Below are 23,920 nucleotides of genomic sequence, written 5' to 3'. Positions count from 1 at the left end.
ATGTGGTAGGATGAAAACCTAGGTGTGAAACAAACCTCAGCAACTATTATGTGGACAGTCAGCCCAGTGCAAAATGTGAGAAAGCAGAAAGCCTCTCAATTAACTTCATATTTTTTAAATTCAGGGTTTTAACTGAACTAACCATTGCTTCCCCTACAGCCAGTGAAAGCAAATGAGATCTCCAAACAGTATTTAAAAATTCACAGGGGATTAATTGCTCCTTAAGGTGCCAGTTTCATTTTGTGATTTACAGAAAGTGCCTTTGGGTCACCAGCCTGTCAGCTGAGAGTCTTCAGTTAAGTTCCTGAAGTGAAATGGGATTAATCCTGTCCTCAGTGTCATGGCTTCATATATCTTGACATATGACGCCATCCAAGTGCTTCAGGAACACAAAGTCATTGTGCTTTTCTCCTCCAGCAAACCAGTTACAAAAGAGTATGTTGCACATGTCCTCAAAAAGCAACAAAAGCAGCTTAACCACAGATAATAATGGGATATGCCTGACCTAAACCATTCTGGTCTCCCTAAAAAAAGGCAATACTGCAAACTATACCTTTGCAAAATGCAAATCTTGGACCCAGAGTTCACCCAACAACTGCACAGCATGAATTCACTACCAACATCACTAAAGGGTCTCATAAATCTCAGAGCAGCATACCTCAAACAGGAAATCCTAAACACCATCAACAGTTACAAAAAGTACGTTATGTTCAACAATGTGAGGGGTAAAACATTCTCCCTGGCTGGAGTAATGAAGCACAAAAGCAGCCAGCTCAGAGCATATTTCATTAAATCCATCCTATTCCTTCTAACAAAACTGCTGATTACCAAGGCATGGTGAGCTGATCAAGTAACACCATCACTCTCTTTCAACAAAGAAACTGTTTCGCCATTTGCAAACCGAAAAACAGATGTTCTTAATATTTCCTCTGGTGCATGTATCTCCTTCAAAACCAAAGCCACAGCATATGCCAACAATCAAATCATTGACTGGAAAATATATACCAACTGGCATCTGAGGGCTGTCTAAAGGGTTCTTCCTGACAGGCTTTAGGCCACATTCAAAATACATTAACGAAATGAAATATCTGCTCCTTTCCCATTGTCCTTAATCTGGTTTATCCAGATCTTTTAGTGAGTGGAATCCACACTCACTAAATTATAAGTATGAATTCCAAGCAGCTCTGATACACACACAAAGGATAAAGCACAAGTCAAGAAGGATGACAGAGGCCTCAAGTCACAGAATCACAAAGTATCCTGAGTTGGTAGGGATCCACAAGGGTCATCCAATCCAATCCCTGGCCCCACACAAGTCACCCCAACAATCCCATCCTGTGCCTGAGAGCACTGTCCAATAGCTCCTGGAGCTCTGGTAGTCTTTGGATCATGACTGTTCCCTATTTTCACAGTACAGCAGAAATAGATCTAAGGTTTCTAACAAGTTGGTCCAGAAAGATGCAGAATGAACTTTACAGGATGCATTGGAAAAATCACCAATCCAATACAAACTCCTTTTGCTCCCCATTGGTTAAGAAAAGCTCAAATACAACTTGTCACAGGGAGTCTCATCACTCCATGCCACCTCTGCAGGACAGGTACTGTTCACCCTCTGCTGGCAACACACAGCACACCTCTGCACCACACAACAGCAAGCTTTCAAAGGCACCTGGGCACCACCTCATGCCTGATCCTAATCAAGTCAGTACTGCTGGACGGCAGTGCAGCACACAGAGCAAGGATTAAGGATCAGAGTGTCAGTTTCACCAGGGTTCAGATCTTGGGTGGTTCTTCTTCTTTATTCTCCCCTGAGAACTCAACTTCATTCTCTTCAGTGAAGGCATTCACTATTAATTCGTGTCCAGAGAAGGGAACAGGGCTGGGGAAGGGGCTCAGCCTGGAGAAGAGGAGGCTTAAGGAATAACCTTCTAGTTCTGCAAAAATTCCTGACAGGAGGATGCAGCTGGGGGAAGTCAGGCTCTGCACCCAGGGAACAAGGGACAGGATGAGAGGAAAAAGCCTCAAGTTGCTCCTGGGGAGGTTAAGATTGGATATTGGGAAAAATGTCTTTACCAAACAGGTGGTCAGGCACTGAACAGTCTGCCCAGGGAAATGGAGAAGTCACCATCCCAGCAGGCATTCAAAAGACGTGTCAATATGGCACTTGGGAACATTCTTTAGTGGTGAACATGGCAGCACTGGATTAGTGGTTGGACTCAAATATCTTAGGAGTCTCATCCAACCTCTCAACAATTAACCTCTCTTAACAATTCTATGATTCTAATTCCCCGTCACAGACATGTTTTTTCCTAGCTTTCCTCTAGGATTGGCACTTCAAAAGATCAAGCTTGGTATTTCAAGAAGCAAATACTCTGATTGGCCTCCTTGTCAACTTTCCTTCCATATTTCTGCGACAATTCTCTTTACAATGAACACTGTTTCCTCAGTTAAAGTGAGATAAAGATGTATACAATATTCATGGCTCTTTATTCATTTCATTACCATGCATTCTCAGAAAATAGTTGTTTTCTCCAGATGAAAAAAAGACACTGTATCGGTCTCAGGGAGGGACAGCTTATTCATAGCTTAAAAGTACTTGAGGATCTGCACCAAATACCTGGTTTTTTTACAGCAGTAGGAATTTGATTTGTGTGCATTTAAACCAATCCAGGAGATGCATGGAGCAGCAGAAATTGCTCTTTTCTTTCCATACCACAGAGCTCCCATCAAGACCCATAGCCAGTGTAGCCTTGTCTTAAACAATTACTGCCATGAATAGGATTAACTGGGCTTCTCCGTGTGATTGTATGAAACACAAACTGCTGCAACTCCTGGGAGATAAATTCAGAGTGAGGGAAAGAAGAGAGGAAGGTGAATGAGGAAGTTTCTTTGTTTAAAAGTGGTTAAGGAACTGGGAAAAGATCTCTCTGTGAATTGTCACGTACCTAAAAGCTGAGTTAATGAGGGCACTCTGAGTTCTATGTGACACAACAGGTGAAGTATCCTCTATGCAAACTCCAGAAGTTCTAGGGAAAAGGCGCACACTGCTAACAAACAGCAAGGCTCACCTGATAAACAGCATCAGTTGTAATTATAGGGACAGAATAGCACTGGAATACATTGTAAATGAGCTGCAGAGCTTTCCTTGGGATTAAAACCACTTGGAGCTGAGGAGAGCAAAGCAAAATAGAACAAGTAGCTTCCAAGTTTTGCAGGCAACAATTTCAAATGTAACACGAAAAATAAATTGTAATTCAAAGCAGAAAAGAATTATGTATTTGAGGCATTGTAATTTTTTTCCCAAAAAAAGAATCTCTACTGCATCTTCAAATAAAAACAGGGAGAATGATCCTTTCCCTTGACAGAAGGATTCAAGAATCAGAGGGGAAACTCACCCTTGTGCATACCTTCTGGGCTAGACATGCAGAGTTAAGACAGCAGAAAAATAAGTTGTAAGTAATGCTCTAACAGGATTTTGGATCATGTCACAACATTTTGGCTGACTCACAGATTTTGGAGCTTCTGGCACTGGCAATACTTACTGTCTTATAATCTATATAAGCAGATACTTTTAGAGGGACCCCCAGATAAATCCCTCTAGAGGAACAAGAAAACATCCATGCAATCACAGGACGCATGGATGTTTTTTTCACTCCGTTAAGGGTGACAATAAGGTTTCAAACACTCTTTCCCACACGGTCAGTACAGTTACCTCAGAGATGGAAAATGTCTGCAAGTGTTTTAGATTTCATCCTTATCAGCCCAGAGCTGTTCATTACAGCTGTGTTGATGACAGCCACTCACCTGGTGACAGCAACAGTAACACTTGTTAGTAGTAACAACACAGCACAGTTTTTGAGCATTAGGCAAGCAGTATTTCCCAGTGAAATATTAATAGCAATACTTCATCAGTTTTGGCACAAAAGAGCAGAATTCACAGTTATTATGCCCAGGTCTGCTTATCATTTGCACTCAGACATACCAAGACAACACTGAACAGCTGTAACTTTGCACTGCACCTCCTAAAACACCAAGGAAAAAACTCGGAATTTGGATGTGCACTCATTATTGCTGTCACTGTGTATATAAATCCAAAATAAACAAGCTTCCAAAAAACCCCAAATCCTTACACATCCTTGAGTTGTTAGATGGTATGTTCACAAATTTGAGGCCACCAAAAAGCAGTGCTGACAGATCAGCTGTGACAGCTTTAACCTGGTATTCTGTGTGTGATCCATCAGAAGAAGAGGGAGATGAGACTTCCTAAATTAGCACATTCTTTTCCCACTTTTGATTTCGGTAGCAATATAAAAGCCACTCAACTCTCAAATAAGACAAGCCACTCAATTCTCAAATAAGACAATTACTTGAATTAAGTGGAGAGCATAATTTTTTTGGCCTCTGACCTTACTCTTTCCAAAGAGAATTGAGGCAATTCTTCTCTATCTGTCATGGTTTGACACTGGCCCAATGACCCAAAAGAGTCACTTGCTCATCCTCCCCTGCTACAGCTGAGCAGAGGAAAGGAAAAAAGTTAACAAAGGCTTCATGAGTTAAGGACCAGGAGAAAACAGTCCAAGGGCAAAACAGGCTTAACTTAAGGTTGCAAAGTGAAATTTATTACTAGCAGAATCAGAGGAGGATAATGAGAAGTAAAATAAGCCCTTTTTTAAAACACCTTTTATGCCCCAGCCCCTCCCTCCTTCCCACCAACAGCACAGGGAGACAGGGCCTGTGGGTTTTGGTCAGTGCATCACTGAGATTTTCTTCCCCTGCTCAGGGAGTGGAGTCCTTCCCCTGAGAGACTGTGGGGTCCCTCCCACAGGAGACAGTTCTCTGTGAACTTCTCACATGGGTGCACTCTCAAGGCAGCATCCATAGCACACCTGCCACAATGTGAGTCCCTCACAGGGCAGACAGCCCTCCCAAAACAGCTGCAACATGAGTCTCCCTTTCCCTGGGGTACAGCCCTCCAAGGACAGGCTGCTCCAGCCTGGAAGCAGGGTTCTCTCTCCACTGGGTCCTCCACTGGATCATATTCTCCTCCAGGACTCCACCCGCTCCTGTGTGAACACCTACCCCAGGGGCTGCAGGTTCTCTGCAGGATCACCTGCAGGATGCAGGGATCTCCACATCCTCTGCAGACCCATGACATGGGGGTGGATCTCTGCATCCCTGTGGATCTCCATGGGCTGTGGCTGTACCACTGCATCCCTGCAGACCTCCATGGGCTGTGGGTGGATCTCTGCGTCCTCTGTGGATCCCCATGGGCTGCAGGGGCACAGCTGCTTCACCCTGGTCTCACCACAGCCTGCAGAGGAATCTTGGCTCTGGCCAAGATCCACCTGGATCACCTCCTCCCTTCTCCTTCTCCACTGACCTTGCTGTCTCCATGTTGTTTTCCTTCACATGTTCTCACCTTCTCCTCTTCTCTGACTCAGAGAAAAACCCATGACTTTGTTTTAATTTTTGTATTAAATACATTGTTACAGAGGTGTTACCAGCCTCTCATATTGGCGCAGTTTCGGCCAGCAGCATGTCCAGCTTCAGAGCCATCAGAGATTGGCTCTTCTGGACACAGTGGAAGCTTCCAGGAGCTTTTTACAGGAGCCATCTTTGTGGCCCCCTTGCTACCAAAAACCAAGTCATGCAAAACCAATACATTATCCTATAAAAGTTATGATATTTTGATAAATACCCAGCTTTCACAAAGTATTTGCCCACGGAAACTTCACTGGTAAGCAGTTTATTTCTTCTGGGCAACCCAATATCTTGTCTATTTCAAATAACAGACAGCTTTCAAACAGTTTTAAGCAGTTTTACCTACTACGGAAGGTGAGGAGGCCCCTGGAATTTGGACAGGAACACAGGGTCATATCCCTCTCTCTCTTTCAGCTGTTTCCCTTTTCATTATAATCATAAAAACACAGACTGGTTTCAGTTGGAAGGAATCTTAAAGCCCATCTTAAAGCCCTTGCCATGGGCTGGGGCACCCTCCACTATCCCAGGTTGCTCCAAGCCCCATCCAACCTGCCTTGGACACTGCCAGGTATCCAGGGGTAGCCACAGCTCCTGTGACACCAATCTTTTCTCCTGCTGCCCCCCTCCCCTGTAAAAGCACCACCTCCATGGTGTGGGCAAATTCAAGATACCAGTACAGAATACCACATCTCCTTTGAACTTGCTCTCCCAGCTTTGGAAACCACTGCTGCAGTATTGTTTCCCTACAGCCACGTTCCCGTTCTTTACTAAAACTAATAACAAGTATTGAAGCACTTCTACCCTACAAAGGAAGCAGAGGGAATGCTGAAGACAATGCCACTCTTCTTCAGGCTATACCAGAAGGACCGTTCTTCATCTTCTCCAGTTGGTTTATACAGACCCAGCCTTTGCCTGAGAAGTTTAGACACTCATAAATCTGAGAGTAAAGCCCAAGGCCAAAGACCTCAAGTGACAGAAGAATGCAAAAGTGCAGGGCAGCACATGGGAGAAGGGCTATCAGGAGAGTTTATACAAGAGGAAGAGGCAGTGACATTGTCTGTGATACCATCCAGCTGTGGATACAGCAAAGCCACAGGAGTGCCTTCCCCTTTCCCTTCATTATCCATCTGCATAGCCATAGTACTTTAACTCCATTAATAGAGTAATTTTAATTTCATAAAATTCCTCTCTGGAAAAAACATTATTTCTTCATTATAACCTCTAAAAAAAAACTATCAAACCTGCAAAACCCAAAGTTCCCAGGCTTTTCATATGACCTCCTGAACTTGATCCAAGCTAGTATGTGGCTCAGCAGCCTAACCATGTTACGGACACAGACCTGCCAGTCTGTTAAAAAAAAGGAGACTCCAGTTACGCATAACTACATGCTTAACTATGTGCATAACTTCACTTAAGATAGAAAAGAGCTTTACTCTCTCAAAAGAGAGGGGTGGGATCAAGAAAAAAAAAAAAGTATTCCTAGTTCTCCTACACACTGTGTGACTTAATTCAATGCTATTTTCCCATCTAAACTAAGTATTATTAATGTTTCCCCTTTTCTCACACAGTGTTTTCTATTTGATTTGTAAGAAAAGGGTCAGGAGATGCACAGAGTTCTGCAGATATGCAGAGTATGAACAGGCAAACACCATCCCCTAGCCCAGGAAGTCCAGAGATTATATATTCCCTTTATTTTTGTCTTAATCACTGTAGTTTGGTCTATAGAATAGCCATTCACACTAAAGGAATGCTCAATTAAATCACACAGATTGAGTTATGGCTGGTATAATTCCATTAGCTTTACAGAAAAGTACTAGGGATGAATTCGTCCTCTCAGGCTTATTTTCCATTCCAAAATTCCTTAATGGCATAATGAAAAAATAGCAAAGCTGGCCACAGATGTTAAAGACATTCCAAATCCAATCCCATTTCCACAGGATACAATGGGAGTTAGTAGGACATCAGGACCCACAAGATGCAACAACAAAAGCATTTGCTGATCTTCAGCTTTAGCTGCAGTTCAAAATTATCCTGTGCCAACTCTTCTTAAATTTGGGACAATTTTCCATCCCCCACACCAGTTTTTCCATTGAACACAAGTCTGGCAAGAGATTTCTTAGTCAACAGCCCTTTTCACTATCTACAAAAGTTCTGTGGTCACGTTTAGGCATTGAAAGTCCAAAATAAAAAAATTCCCTGTAATCTGTTAAAGCACTTCACATACTTATTCACCAAGTAGTATCCAAAGCAAAAGGTTTTTCCAAAGTTGAACTCTCTGCATCCCACCAGATGGTACAGAGTGTAGGAATGTGAAACCCACGACTAATTTTTCTGTAGGCCATCATTCTGTGCCAAAGGCCTCAGATTTGATACTAAAAATATACTTGTATTCCTGTTTTACCAAAATGCCACTGCAGTAGGGAAAACATACAAATCTACCATCACACACCCCAGTGCATCAGCACATCACAGACATGGAATCATTCAGGTTGGAAGAGACCTTTTACATCAAGTCCAACCATCAACCCAACACCACCACCACTCAACCTTGTCCCCAAGTGCCACACGCACTTGGTTTTTGAACCTCTCAGGGATGGGGATTCTACCACTGCCCTGGGCAGCCTGTGTGAATACTTTACAGCCCTTTCTATGAAAAGATTTTCCCTGATGTCCAACCTGACCCTGCCTTGGCACAGCTTGAAGCTGTTTCCCCTTATCCTGTCCCTGTTCCCTGGGAGCAGACCCTGATCCCCCCGGCAGCCCCCTCCTGTTAGAGTTGTTCAGAGCCAGAAGGCTCTTCTTTTCCAGGCTGAGCCGTCCTCCCAGCTCCCTCAGCCACTCCTGTTGTTCAGCCCCTTCCTCGGCTTCATTCCCTTCCCTGGACAAGCTCCAGTCCCTCAATGCAGCACTAATAATGCAGCACTTTGAGTTATTTAAAAATCCTCCCATATTCTGTTAGACTACATTTATACCAAATTATTTACAATCCAGCTGTACCCTGTGGGACGTCAAGTGCACTCTACAACACAGACTAGGAAAACAATAGAGTTTGAAACCAAATCCACACCCAATTTAAACTGCAATTACCTATCAACAGTGTATCTGCAAGAGAAGCTCCTTGGACTTGAGCCCAAACTGTATCTGTACCCCAGTAGAGTCCCACCTGCCCAGGGACCACAGCACCTCACCAAAACATCCAAAAAATTTGCCTGTGAGGCAACTAATTTTTACATATAAAGCTCTTTTTTTGGAAGAAGAATTGAGTGAATAACAACACAACTCGTGAAAAAAAATAGCTTCATGCTAATTAATTCAGTTGATCAACCTTCAGAAAGAATGACACTAGGTAAACAAATTGGATGCTGTGAAATACTTGCAAAGCAATATTTTTATGAGGTTTTGAGTAAAGTTACTTCTCTATGGATTAAAAAAAAAAAAAAAAGGTTCATGTGGTCACAACAGCATTTCTTGAATTTTCATTTCAAGTGCCTTGGCTTGATCATCATCAGATGTATGGTACAGATGACCACCAGTCATCTGGACCTTGCACATTCATAAAATTCAAGACAGTGGCCTGTGGTGTGTCTTTCTATTCTGAGAAAGACCAAATAAATAATTTTCAGAAACTAGGTCAAAATTAAATTGAAAATTGTCCATCCTCCACTTTGAGAGAGCTCCCTGCCATCACAAGTTATCCATCACGCTAAGTAAGGCACTCTCAGCGAAGTTGGACTTCCACACAGAGAGGTGTAACAGGATACTCTGAGGCATGTTTGCCAGCAGCTCTGTGCTGTACAGGTCAGTCCTCTGTAGGTTTAAGTTTCAGTTGCTCCATTGAATGTGAAGTCTAACATTTGCCAAGGAAAGGGATCTCCTGTGCAGAGAAAGGGAATGGGGGAGGAGGTGAGGAAGCAAGGAGTCGGTGAGTGGGAAAATGTGACTCAAGCAGGGGAGGGTGGCAGTGGATTTGCTGCTGGTGAGGTGTGTACAGAGAAAGGAGGGGTGGTATAACAACACATAATCAAAAGAGTCAGTCTGGAACGCAAGCAAAGAACCTGTAGAGGCAGTGGGAGCAAGAATGTGATAAGGACAGAGAAAAAGACTGAAAAGGTAAAAATGCGCAGAAGAAAAACTGAATGAAAATATACACAATGAGAAAGAAAACAGGAGCTACTGAAACAGAGGATGTGAAAGTGGTCTGAAAACTAAGCACAAGACTACCCAAGAAAGAAAGCTGAGACTTCTTTCTGCTGAGGATGCACAAGAACAAAGGACCACCACACAAACCTGCAAACTAAAAGTGGACCACACAAGATCTTCTTGCCCTTGTGGATGGAATAGCTCTCAATCACTCTGAAAAAGAGAACTATCAACTCCTAGAATGATCCCTTTCTGATCACTGAAGTGAAGATGTGCTATCATTGAAAGAAAAGCAAACCAAAACACTCTCAACCCATCTTCTTGATCTTCTGGCCATTCCATGGAAAAAGAGGTCCAAAGAGATCTATTAACTTGATTTTCCAGGCTATAAAAGAGTTCCAGGTTCTACACTTGACCCAATCTTTCCCTTGTTGTTTATTTCTGTGGCGTGATGCTTATTAAGTCCCATATAAGCTTGTTTCATAAAATAATAATAAAAAAAAGGGTGGGAACAGAGGGAAAACAAAAAGAAAATGACATCAAATGTAGAAACAGTAAGGACCCTTTTGTGATAGAACACTCTGATACCACAATGAAGAACTCTTTGTAAGAAAAAAAGTAGAACCTATATAAGCTATTCCCTCTAATTTTCTAAACATTTGGTTTAAGGTATTTATACCAATAACAATCATATGTCTTGTAAGCAGAAGTATCTGTGACTGGGGGAAATAGAGATGATGTCCATTTTTTTTTGCTGGCATCCCTGCAAAAATGGAACTCTTAAGCACTGAGTTTGGCAATATCATATTCTGAGATATTCCATGGAAACTAAAGGCACAAGGTAATTTTCAAGGGCTTTTTCCCACTTTCTAGGGTGTTGTGGTTTTTTTGTTGTTTTTTTTTTATTTATTTAAGAGAGTGTGTACTGCACAGTACAGCACACATCACCAGCCTGGGGCATCCTGTTCCTATTTCCTCTTCAAGTCAACAGAAGAATTTGACAAGGAAAGAGAAAGAAAACCAGAGAAAATGGATAGGAAGGGAACAAACAACAGATGCTGAAAGAGAGGAATGCACAATGTACAGCGTAAAGGGGAAAAAAGGTAAGATGAGGGAAAGAAATAAAACCCCAAACAAAAAATACACACCATGTAAAGCTTCTGGATCATTTCACTGCAAGTTTCTGAATGTAAACAGGGGATAATGAGACAGGAGGAGGAGTGCAACAGCATTATGCATGTTCTTAACTGCGCTCCCATAGAAGGGCATTGGAAAAAAACTCAGTAGCACCATTAGTACTACACGTGCAGTTCACTGACCCTACTCCAGCCCGTATCAGAACAATTAAGGGAAATATTTGATCCCTTAAGCTACTCCGTGGTGCACAAAGTGCACTTAGAGTCCACTCCAGTATATCCTGAAGGCTTTGGAAAGCTTTGTAGAGAGATAGGGAGGTGGTGGTCACAAAATGTTACTCGCCCTCTGCAGAGAAACGCGTGCGCCAGGGACTAGGACGGGACAAGAATACTTGGGCTCCAGTCTCTGCAAGCGCAGGAAACAACCTTGTACCAGCACTCGTGAGCTCCCTGCCGCCCTTCCCGGCTCCTGCCCGCCCCGGCCCGGGTCCCGCTCGGCCCACCGGATGAACCGCTACCTGGGTCATGGAACGGCACCAGCGCGAAGTTGTACAGCGGCCGCTTGGGTCTCTTCAGCGATGTCTCCAGGATCTTGGATGCGCCCTCGATAACTTGCACCAAGTCGTCGTACATGGAGCCGGTTACATCGAAGACGAAGGCCAGGGTGGAGGCTCCCTCGGGCACCGCCTCGGGCTCGGGCACGGCTCGGGCGCTCAGGGCGAGCAGCAGCAGCAGCACCGTGCCCAGCGCCCCGGGGCTCCCACCGACAGCCATCGCGCCGGCACCCTCGGCGGCCGGGAAAGGCACTGGGGGCAGTCGGGCCGGGGAAACGGGGACAGATCGCGGGGAAAGACCAGGACGGACCGCGGAGAGCACGGGGATAGCTCCGGAAGGGACCTGGGAGAGCACGGGGACAGACCCGGGAAGAACTGGGGAGAGCGCGGGTATATACCAGGACGGACAAGGGAGCGCGCTGAGATAAACTGGGGAGAGCGGGAACAGACCGAGGGGAGCAAAGACCGCGAGCGGAGCTCGTCGCCCACCGCCCGCTCCCCTCAGGCGCGGAGCAGGAAGCGCCGCCGCTTTTGTCTGCGCGCGGCTGCGGCCCCGCTCCGCCTTCCCTACCGGGCAGGGCTGGGGCAGCGCCGCCCTGAGGGACAGGGCTGAGCCCCGGCCGTGCCGCGGGGCTGCTGCTGCCGGCCGGGGCTGGGGACGGAGCCCCCGGGGATGGGAACGGCGGATGGCTGCCGCCCCGGGAGTAGCGGCTGTGGATTGAGGTGGTGCCCGCCCTGGTCCCGCCTCCCGTGGCCCGCTGCGGCCCCTGCCCTCACCTCGGTGTCCCTCCTTCACCTGGGATCTCCTCCTCACTTCGGGGTCGCTGTCCTTACCTCAGGGTTTCCGCCCTCACTAGGGGGTCCCTCCCTCACCTCCGGGTCTCCGGTCTCACCTGGAGTCCTCCCACCCCCCGCCCCGGCCACCCCCCAGCAGGACCTGTCCTTCACGGCCCGGGGTCTGTGCCCACACTTGCCGCAGGTGAGGGTGGCGGTGCCGGCTCGTCCCAGAAGAGCAGGGTCAGATGGGATATTGGAACGGAAACCTTCCCTGTGAGGGTTGGGAAGCCCTGTCACAAGGTACCCAGAGAAACCCTGGCTGCCCCTGGATCCCTGGAAGTGTCCAAGGCCAGGTGGGAGAGAGCTTGGAGAAACCTGGGATAGTGGGAGGTGTCCCTGCCCATGGCATGGGGTGGGACTGGGTGAGCTCTATGGTCTCTTCCAACCCAAACCATTCTGAGATTCTGTGATTTTTTAGTGTTTTATTATTGGAAACGTGATACAAGACTGAAATCACTGTGACATGCACTACTGCCCTGGCTGTCCCTTGGTTTCAATTACATGTCCGTAACTACTGAAGCCCTCCTCAGTGCTCATGAGCATATCCTTAAATTTAATAGTTTAAAGGGAGTAGGAAAGACTCTAGATTGTGACCAGGACCATGACTTCAGGCACCATCAGTTCCTGGTGCAAGAAAAAGCCTGGAAAACAAAGGAAAGGAAGCAACCAGAGTGGTTGCTTCAGGCAGTGGAACAGATTAAAGGTTTTATATTTCAGGCCTTCTTAGTTGTTTAGGGATGCAGCAATTTCCCAGGGGGCATCTTTGGAAAACTCTGTCCTGACTCAATGCCACACAGAAAGGCTCTACAGAGTCAGGAGCCAAATTCCCTTTGCTCCAGCTCACCTCAGTAATGCTGTGTAAGCCTCCTTTCCATGGGCTGCATCCTGCACTGTGGGGAGTAACAGGACATCATTTTAAACACCAAGTGGAAGGGAAATCCCCAGCCTTTGCACAATGTTCAGTGCAGCTCAGAAAGGTAAACCATCAAGAAGGATTTACCTCATTAGTTTCCATCCTTATTTTACTAATCTTCAAATTGCTGCTAAAACTGTGCATTGTTGTGACTGGAAAATAAATCATGTAGAAACATTGCTTATCCTAATCAAGTTATAAGCCTGGAACTGAATTATAAAAAGCAGATGTTTACGTTCTTTCTCCCCTTCAGCACTGATGTCATGAGAAGGAAGCGCATAACCAGAGCTGTGCGAAGCATTCACAATAAAACCCAAAACCATGGAAAACTTGTCTCATCTGTAACTCTGCTAGCAGAAAACTAGGACCAGGTTTGTCAAAAATACTCGCAAATTGTGTAAGGAGAGATGCACTCACGCCATTAAATAGGAATATGTATTTCAAACATCCTAAGGACTGGCAGCATTTGCATTTAAGGATTGCCTTTAGTCCTTTAGGAAGACAAAATCCTATTATGTTTTGTATCATAAAGCCGTCGTGTTCTTTCCGTCTCAAATTACTTCCCAATTTTCTGTGAACAAGAAATAACAAACCCAATGCCTATATGAAAAAATAACCCTCTGGGGTACCTACTTCTGTGTCCCAAAACACATGTCCCTAAACATGGCTTTTAAGGTACAACATAAAGCAAAATCTTTATTTTGTAACAGTGGAAACTGATATTTGTTTTGGTTGCCTCATACTTTCCACTATAAAATAGCCTTGCAGTTGGAAGCTCTGACACTATTATTCACAGCAGGCCTCTGAAATTTTCAGGAAGAAAGTCCTGTAGCAAGAGGAACAACTTTTTTTCTTCTTCTCCAATGAAGTGGTTTTCATAGTTTGCCAAATATTAATCTATGGGAAAAAAAATCCTTGTGTTCCTTCTGACATGCTCTACAGTAAGGTTTTGACATGATGCCAGAATGAGAGCAAAGCACAGGCACTCTGAGGTCAGACCATGGCACTGTGGGAGTTCCCAGACAGGAACACCTGGGGATTATCAGGGTGTGGGCAGGACATGGAGGGGAGCGGGGTCAGGGTACCCCAGAGGGAGCAGGCCTGGCTCTGACACAGTGGGTACCACCCTCACAAGGTCTGCTGGAGTCTCCTTCATACACACAGGTATTTCAGTTGTATTCTCACTTCCTAATTCTAAGCATTTCTAATTTCACCTTGATCATCTTTTTGTGCCTGTTTTGGGGCTACAATTTAACATTTTCTTTATGCAATTTGGTAGCATGAAAGCATCCAACAGATGTGGTCTTAATAGTGTAAACCCTTGCCACCACACTCCTGTACTTTCACACCGAGTGTGGGCAAAGTGTGGGACAGCTGACTTTAGAGGTCCCTTCCAACCCAAGCAGTCCATGAGTCTTTCCCTATGAATTTATCTTGGACAGTTGTAAAGTATTAGCTTTAGAGTAAAGAACTAAGTTGTTTAATTCCTTTTCTAGCTCATCTCAGTTAAAACAAATAAAATTCATATACTAGCTTAAAAGATTGGGAAGGAAATACTTTTCACCCTTTGTGCTTCTGTCTGGATCTGCCCCATTTGGTAATTTGCAGCTAAAAATAGTTACTGTCCAGTGGCTGCTAATGAGGAAAGAGCTGTCTGTTTCATCCTCATTTATAATAAACAAGACTCTACTTCAAAAACCTAAGTTTCCATCTGAAGGAGAACATCAAAATGATTGTTTTTAAAGTTGATGCTGCTCTCTAATTACAGCAACTGCTGGTCCCAAAACAGATGCTCCTCCTGGGATCCCGTGGACCACTCGCAGCAGGCTGCATCCACCAGAGCTCTTTCTCACGACACCTCTCTCCTGGCCAGCAAGTTCTGCACGTATCCCAGATACTCTAGGCTGCCTTGTCACAGACATTTGGCAATATTTTGTTTCCTCTTGAACTCCATAAAGCTTTTTATGCATTTATACCTTTTATTCCAACTTGTCCTGAAAGTCCCATCCCATCCCTTCTCTTTTTTTTTTCTTTTTTTTTTTTTTTTTTTTTTGTGTGTGTGTGTGTGTGTGTGTGTGTGTTTGAACTTGATTATTGTGGAAAAGGAGGGAACAGTTGCTGTTTGTTTTGGGTAGGTGGCTTTGGCTCTCCCTGTGAGAAATGTGTGTATTGCAGAGTGAGATCTCTCCAGTTCACTGACCTTATTTTTTTAGCCAGCCTTTAGTCCTGTCTTTGTATTTTATGTATGCAAACACTCTGGTCCTGGATATGAGAGGTGTAAATTCACTGCTTTAAAACTAAAAATAAACTTTTTTTTGTCTCAAAATCTTTCATGCAGGCAGAACCTATGCTGCTTTTGGCAGGGACAGGGTTAAAGTGCCATCCCAGGACAGGAATGCTGCAACAGGAATTAGCAGGTATGTCAGGAGCCTGGAAACAGGTAATGCAGCTCACTGGAGCTGCTGCTTAGAGAAAAATCAAAGATAAGCAAAGTGCAGAAAAGAGAAAGAGCTGATAGATTAATCTGTGGTTATATGGTTATAATCTTCATACTCATCTACAGAGAACATGAAAAGACCTGCACAACTTCTGGGGGAGATTTTGTAATATGAATGCCATTATATGATGAGGGTTCAGACTCTGAAGGGACTCTGACCCTTTTCCAGCCTGTGCCCTGTGGTTTTCATCTGTGCAGCTGCTCTCAAACATGGACAGTGTGTTTTTAGTACTCATCTCTGCTCTGTGACCAAGGCATTTCACTGAAGATGGTTAAAAGCGGTCCTGCAGACAGAACCAAGGAGCCTCTATACTGAACAATCTCAAGGTCTTTCAGTCACAGAGGATTCACAGCTTCCTGTGAGGTACCTTACCTTTGCCAACAATATGAAAAATGTGATTTAATATAAAAATGGGATGTATGTAACTTTAGTTCTACTTCTGACTCTTTGAAAGGGTAATACATAATGAATTTTCTCCAGAATCCATGACTAGGAACAACTTGCTCTAGTTAAGGAAACAAACCCTTGGATTCTTGCATCTGTGTAGGAATGATTTTATTACATAACCCAGGTGCTGAAAAACTGCAAGTTTCTGATCTCTACTTTCCCAAAAGGCTTGAATCTGAAACTAAGCTACAGGCTATGTTCCCTGGTCCTACCCTACATCTATAAAGTGATAAGTTTGGAACTGAAATCTGTATTGAAATGTTCATACCTATAGTGTCTGGCTGAATTCTGGCTGAATTCTGGCCATCCTGTGTTTTATGGGTTCTGCTTCATTTTTAAACTCAGTCTGCTGTAATATTTCATGGCTTTGCCAATTAATGCTTTACAGCAGCATCAAAGCAGACAGGTGAATGGTAGCAGTTCCCTGTATTTTACAAGCATTTCTGATGACAGGCAGCTTTTAATGTAAAAGTGGTAAAAAATAGGTATTTTAACATGCTGTGTTTTACATTATGAAGAATCTAGAAGTCCTGCAGAGACACTTCTGCCATTTTGAATCTTCTTTCTGTTCCACGGAGGTTTGCTTAAATATAAATGTCAGTTTGATTCATAGTTCAAGACATTTCAAACTTCTCCCAGTGAAAGAGTAAGACACAGGCATAAGTAGCTGTAGCAACTGGAATAGTTTGTTTAACAAACCCTGTGCTTGAGCCAAGAGACCATTTCACCCTGCTGTAGCACTGAATCATCTCTCATCTGCAAGATGAAATCACTTTACTTTTGGTTATAAAACATTTGTTTTATAAAACAGGCCATCCTGTGATCATGACATAGAAGTCAGGGGTCAAAAGTTTTGTTTCTGGCTCAGAAGCGGACTTGCTGCCTTCATTAATACAATTATGGAGCAAGACCAGGACAAAGTTAGAACCTGCTCTGCTGCTTACTTGGAAAAACAAAAGAGAAGATAAACTGATGAATGAAGATTTCAAGCTATTAAATATCTAATGAGAAAGTACCGTATTTCTCCATAAAAAGACTGGGAACACACTGAAACCAGAAGAAGAACCATGCCATAAAGGTAATTTTTCAAGATCAGTTCCACGAAGATTAATAAATCGTGTAATTATTTTTTTTATTTCTGCACATGGGGAATTCATGCCAATTATCCGTTATTCCAAGCTATTTTTACCCACAGCCAGGTCCTCATGAAAACCTTACTTGTGGTTGTGTATTAAATACAGTGCATGAGGCAGTGGGGGCAGGGGTTCATTGCTCCTAAAATATCAGGATCTCCACTGACCATGTGTGTCCACATCCACCCTAAACACCTGGAGCTCCTTTTCCAGTCCATGGAGATCTCCCATTTGATTTCTCCAAGAAATCCCCATGTATATGCATTATGTTGCGTGCATGAACTTTACATCAAGTTATATTTATAGAGAACAAGATGTACAGAGGTAACAAAACAAGAATTACAGGAAATGACCTCAAGATGCATTAGGGGAGATTTAGATTGGAGATTTCTGGGAAAATTTTTTCATGGAAAGAGTGTTTAGGCATTGGAACAGGTTGCCCAGGGCAGTGGTGGAGTCCCCATCCCTGGAGGTATTCAAATAATGTGAGGATGTGGCGCTGGGGTCAGTGGTGGGGAATAGCTGGACTCAATGATCTTGGATGGCTTTTCCAACCTAAACAATTCCATGATTCTATGAAAACAGATAAAATTACTACACAGTTACTGCTTTCACTGCTGGAGTAATTGCCTGTTGCATACAGAAAGTTTTTGAAAAATATTTTTGCAAGGTGTATTAAAATTTTGTCATTTACAAGGATTGTATTTTGGAGAATTTCAAGATATTCTATTTGCCATGTCAAGGTTATCACTACATTTACAATTAGGCAACCAGGTGTGTTAGGAAAGCAAGAGGAAGAACAAGAACATGATCTCCCTCTGCTGGTACATCACAACGAAATGTTGTGAGAAGGGATTATAGAAAGGATGAATTTTAGGCTTATTTTTAATAAAGTTAGAGAATAATAGGATGAAATTACTTTTCACACATGACATTGAAAACAGCCTTAAAATAGCAGCAAATACCACAGATACACACAGACCCATCCCTATGTCCAAATGTTTTGTACATAATATTTACACAAGTCTTATCTACAGTAAGGTTTTCTGGAAAGTAAATTAAGTTGCACAGAGATTCTAGTGATAAGAGAATTCAAAAAGCAAGAGTAATTTTTATATTTGGGTGGGAAATGTATTTACTTAGAGTAAACTAATTTTAAAATTGATTCAGTGATAGATTTGTTTAATAATTTGACAATAGAAAATCTGGCATTTAATACTTTCTGTTGTCTCCTTAATAGTTCTGAATTACTTAAAATTAACTTTTCTATTCAGAAAAATCTAAAAAAGTTCCATCACATGACAATCTATAACATGTAACAGCAACTTTGGAGATGCATAAGTATTCTCAATTATTTTACTACTAAAGCAAGTCCTATACACTGCAGAGGGACCTGAGGTTCAATGTTTGATGCAGTGCTAACAGAATTAGTCCAGAACATAGCTCTGCAATCTCTTATCTGTCAGGCAAGCAGTAATATTTCCTGGCTTACACCCAGAATAGGTTCTGAAAGAAGAGGAAATTACTTCAGATATCATAGTATTTGATATTTGAATTACATATTTGAATTGTAATTGAGTTACAAAGGGCAGCTACTTTGGCACTTGGCTTTACAGACAAAAACTTGTTTTGGAGTCAATGACAGACACTCAAACCATAGATAAAATCATAAAGCATCCCATTCCTCTCATACCAGGAGCTATCTTCTGGAATACAGTTGATAGATGAGCTTAATTACTGCACCTCGTGCCTTGGAATGAACTCTTCTAGTTTTAATTTCTCAGGAGGAGTGAGTTAGGGTTCAGCATCACATCAACACCCCATGACAGAATTTAGATATAGCTGTCCTGTGGGTGTATTCTGATAAAGCTGAAGTGAAAGAGATCTAGGCACCCCTTGATCATAAATCATGAAATAAAACTACTTCATGGAACAACAAACCATAGAATCCTAGAAAAGTTTGGGTTGGAAGGGATCTTAAAGTTCATCCCATTCCAAGCCCCTGCCAGGAACACCTTCCACTAGCCCAGGTTGCTCCAAGCCCTGTCCAATCTGGCCTCAAACCTTTCTAGGAATGGGAATGAGTTTGGTGTTTGTGCCATTTTCACAACAAAGAAGAAAATAAATGTTTAGTTCTCCAGAGTTGTGGTTTTGCTCCTTTTTAAGTCTGTCAGAAAGGTATTATGTTTTAAACCAAACGTAAGTCCAGATTCCAGGCACCTGTCTGTACAGGCTGAGACTGATGAAAATTGCTTGGCATTTCTCTCCCCACCTATCCTCATCTGAATGAAAGTGTTAGCTCACAGTTCCAATCCCAATATTATATTTTTGTCTGTGTGTCAACTTGGCTAATTTAAATATTTCTCACATTATTAAAAATCCTGCTTTAGATTTCTTCAGCCACAGAGCACTAAATATCTTCAGGAATGTGAGATGTGTTTTCCTGGCATTTGAAGAAACCAAGTTCACCCAATTTATGAGTTTATAATTTTTGAGTTATTTTTTTTAGTCTACAGTTTCAGTTTTTACATTTAAGCCCTTAAAGACCAAAGCGTCCTTTAAAATCCTACAAGAGTGTAAGTTAGCACCTCCCTAGCAGTTAACAAGGATAACTTTCCAAGACCTCTAGGTAGTGGAGAGCTTGTTTTACTACCAGCATAGACTGTATTCTCCACAGTCACACTCTTCTTGGCATAACAGAGGTGTTCTGAAAACTTGGAATGTTTTGCATATAAATTTTTTCATTATTGTCTGTTTCTCCTTCTACTGTGAAATGTGAGCCTTCTGTCAGGCATAGCATTTTCTAGGATTAAAGGGATGAGTTAAATAGGAGTGGACTTGAGTCTTTATTCATAATAAGAATAAAAAGCCTTTCATAGGAAAGGGTGATAAAAGTTTTCCTCTTACAAAACATAATTGTTAACACACACACACACACACACACACACACACCAGACAGAAATGGCTAATTAATCATTTGGCATCAGGTTACCTGGCAGTTTCCATTCCAAATCTGCTGTCAGGGCCTTACTCTTTTGTTAGACTCATGGTCTAGTTTGAAATTTTCCAGATAAAATGTCTGCTCTGAGGTGATTTTGTTGGCTTTCCACTGAAAGAACTCAGGTGTTTCCAAGAGCACTCACTGCCCCAGACAAGACCATCTGTACCCTTCTCTGCACTGGTTTTGCAAAGCTCAGTGCAGTGAGCCAAATGGTGCCCAAAGTAGGAACCAGCAGTATCAGGAGCTCTGCATCAAAGATGGAAGGAATCACAGAATCATGAAGATTGGAAAAGACCTCTAAGACCATTGAGTCCAACTTTCAACCAAATCCCACCATGCCCAATAAAGCATATCATGAAGTGCTACGTCTGCTCAGTTTTTGAACACCTGCAGGAATGGTGACTCCAGCACTGCCCTGGGCAGCCTGTGGCAGTACTTCACCACTCTTTACATGAAGATATTTTTCCTAATATCCAATGTGAATGTCCCCTGGCACTACTTGGGACCAGGCTTCTGAATTAGCACAGGTGAACTGACACCATTCTGATTGTGGCCACTCTTTGGTCACAGATAGTGAACCCAGCACAGAGCAGGGCTCTGAGATGGGGCTGGGTGAGATGCTGATGCTCTGAGCCTGGCAACCAGGCTTGCAGCTATGCAAACTGGAGACCAGGAGCCACAGGTCTATGCTGCTAGGATTTCAAGCTCATTTTCTGAGACTTGAGAACATCTATCTATTTGTTTTCACAGATACCCACAGCTACAGCTGCAGCTGGTCTGCAAAGCCCTGGCAGGCTGTTCAGCTTTACCTTGTAACATGTACCAAAGCTGACCCACTGGCCTGCAGCTCTAGTGGGTGTCAAATTAGGTTGTGAATGGACCTCAGGAGGTTGATGCTGCAGCAGTGCGGGGCTAAAGTCAGCTGTAAGTAGCAGAGGTTATTCCCCTATGGTCACCAAATCCCTTGGGCACAGTCTGAACACAGCAGTGGTTCCTGTCACTACTCTAAGACCTCCATCTAAAGTGAGCTTTTCCAGTGCCCTGTGACAGGCTGATTTCTCTTATAATGCCTGACTTACAAGAGAGAAACTTGGTTTGGAGCCAAGCTACAGCAGCATGTGAGACAAGCAAGCCCATTCTGCTCCAGTGCACTGAAGCATCAAGCAATGCTCTGGTCACTGATTGTGGTTTGTCTGTGCTCCAAAACAGTTAGCAGCAGATTCACTTCATGTAACTCAATGCCAAGTCCTTTCTGAAGAACCACAGTGAATCTTGGTAAATTCACATCATGAGTAATTGACATAAGCTGAGCTGGGAAAAGTAATTGTTCCTGCAACTGCAGTGGCAGGCCTATGCACAGGAACGGCTCCTATAAGGAATGATCACAGCTACACCTAAAAAGACAGTCTTATTTCAGTGCTCTAGTCTTGGGCAGGTTTACCTCCTGCCTTCAGACTTCTGGGTCTAAGAGTGAAAGCAAAAGGTTGTCTGTTATGCTGAAAGGTGTCAGAAATAATGTTTCCTGTTAAATACAAACAATAACACATTCCTGGCCTCAAGAAGTGAAGGGGCTCCTTCACTTTTTTTCCCGCCATCTCTGGATCAGACCATTCCTGTTTAACCAGGCAATAATGTGTTCAGACTCAGAATAAGCTGCTCCTTCAGTATGAGAGGCCACACTCCAGACACAGGCAGCCTGATCAACTTTCCCATTTCTCCTGTCTCTGTATTTAATTTTCACTGGGAGAGTTTCTGAATCCACTGATTAGGGTGCCATGTATATTGGCATGTATAATAATTCCAAAAATGCAGGGCCTAGATTAGTAGGACTGCTACTGAAGCACATGGGTCTGCTGGCAAAGTTCTGTATGACTCCTTTCTACCCCTGTCTGTGCCCACTAACTAACATGTAACAACAGTAATAAATTAATTTTCATGAGTTTTAGAATCTAGTAAGTAAAATATAGAGAGACCTCTCCTTTCCATGGCTTGTAGATGAGCAGAAGGTGAGGGGAAGTGCTCTTTCCATGTCTGTCAGCCACAGAACATCTCAAGTGTCTGCAGAATCACCTACTGTCTTTGCCTAGCCTTCCTGAGCTGCTGTGAAGATTTTTAAGATACTCACACTTTAATAACTTAAAATATAAACTTCTGTGTGTATAATAAGATAATTTACAGGAAGGTAGTGCATCATATTTTTTGTTATACTTCTTGAATCCCAAGATAAAATTTATTCTTGCTTAATAACACCAGTGGCAGTATTGCAGGGTTTGGGAGTGTTCTTGTGATCAAAGCATTTCTGCAGACTTCTTTAGATTCTTGTTACAGTCTTTTAGTTCCTGTTGCTTGCAGTTACCATTTTTATTGTTGTATTTTTTGTTCTGGTTAAAGTACTTTTAAATCCACTCTTCAAAACCAGAATAAACAGAGTGAATACACAGCTGAACTGCAATATTCAGCACCCAACTAACCTCTTCCGGTAGTGCCACTCTGTGATGCTCAATATGACTTTCCCAGCACAGAACCCAAGAAGCAGGGAGTGAACCTTCTCTGCAAATCAATAAGTAGTAATAGGCAATGTATACTTCTAATATATTTTAGAAACTCTACTGTAGATGTCCTCATGAAGGGATTGTTCTCAAGGGTCTTAAATTTAAAAAAAAAAAAGTCTGGAAGTAGAAGGTTTACAGTCTCTTGCAAAATAAAATATTCTAAGGTTTCAGTAATTGGTTTTAAATATGGGAGTTTTATTTCACTGATGCCACAGTTGTTCTGCAGAAGGGACCTACAAGAAACCTGGAAAAAAACTTTGTCAAGGGCATGGAGTGACAGGACAAGGGGAAGTGGCTTTAAGCTGAAAGAGAATAACTTTAGATGGAATATTTGGAAGAAACTCTTCCCTGTGAGGGTGGTGAGGCCTTGGCACAGGGTGCCCAGAGAAGCTGTGGCTGCCCCATCCCTGGAAGTGTCCAAGGCCAGGTGGGAGAAAGCTTGGAGCAACCTGGGATAGTGGGAGGTATCCCTTCCCATGCCAGGGGATGGGATTGGATGGGCTTTAAGATCCTTTCCAACCCAAACAATTCTGTGACTGTATGATTTTTAATTATTTAACTAACAAAACAGCCTTCAGAAAAAGGCAGGCAGTAAAATTTTGATGTCTGGGCAAGACATCAGATAGAAACTGCTATGGTACCACTGAAACTCTTGGTTTAGTGCTTAAAGCTGGTTTCTCTGTATATTGAATGGAGTTTGGATGTACAGAGCTCTCAAGTAAAACAGCTGCTCTCTTCACAAGTATTTGTATTTTTCCAGTATTTCCCAGAATGGCTTGGATTGGAAGGGACCTTAAAGATTGTCCGTTTCCACTCCCTGCCATAGGCAGGGATGTCACTGGATCAGTTTGCTCAGGACCCCATCTTACCTCCCTTGGTTGCCCTTTTGGGCTCAGAATCACCTGTTACCCACTATTCTGATTTCAAAGTGACCCAGCTGTAATGATTACTGGCTCTCTAAATTATTAATTTTTATTAATCAAGCAGAAACTGCTCCACCAAATATTGCTCCCATAGCACAGTCACACCTCTGCTTTTGATGAAAGCTTATCTCCCAGTGCCAGGCCATGGTAACAAAGGCAGAGATTAGAGATACTTTCTGGAGCTCATGGGCTGGAACAAAGCAGCATGTGCATAAACCCAAAGGTACAACTCAGTTATTAAACTGCTGGGAATTCTTCTCCTGAGCTTTGAAATGGGAATGGTGGGTTAAGAATGGGCTTGACTG

General features: G+C 43.1%; 1 protein-coding gene and 1 long non-coding RNA gene across 3 annotated transcripts in view; one reads left to right on the top strand and one right to left on the bottom strand.

Annotated features, from left to right (window-relative positions):
- The window catches only part of HMCN1 (hemicentin 1), a 172,970-nt gene extending 160,919 nt beyond the window's left edge, over positions 1-12,051 (bottom strand). Inside the window, exon 1 of the mRNA XM_023931592.2 lies at positions 11,276-12,051. Within this exon, the coding sequence (XP_023787360.2) occupies positions 11,276-11,531 (256 nt within the window). The 5' untranslated portion in view covers positions 11,532-12,051. The remainder of the gene's footprint in view (positions 1-11,275) is intronic.
- Positions 11,839-22,866, top strand: LOC111932532 (uncharacterized). 2 transcript variants are annotated; one of them, XR_015274078.1, is made up of 7 exons: positions 11,839-12,441; positions 13,315-13,432; positions 14,830-14,946; positions 15,404-15,478; positions 15,728-15,922; positions 16,818-17,084; positions 20,891-22,866. It is a non-coding gene; the product is annotated as an uncharacterized LOC111932532 (long non-coding RNA). The 2 variants fall into 2 exon arrangements; XR_015274079.1 differs by lacking the exons at positions 11,839-12,441; positions 13,315-13,432; positions 14,830-14,946 and having other exon boundaries at positions 15,086-15,478; positions 15,625-15,922.
- Positions 22,867-23,920: the final 1,054 nt, after the last annotated feature.

This window comes from Cyanistes caeruleus, chromosome 9, assembly GCF_971803275.1.
Source record: "Cyanistes caeruleus chromosome 9, bCyaCae1.hap1.1, whole genome shotgun sequence".
NCBI classification, from domain to species: domain Eukaryota; kingdom Metazoa; phylum Chordata; class Aves; order Passeriformes; family Paridae; genus Cyanistes; species Cyanistes caeruleus.
This window is presented reverse-complemented; position numbering and strand designations above follow the sequence as displayed.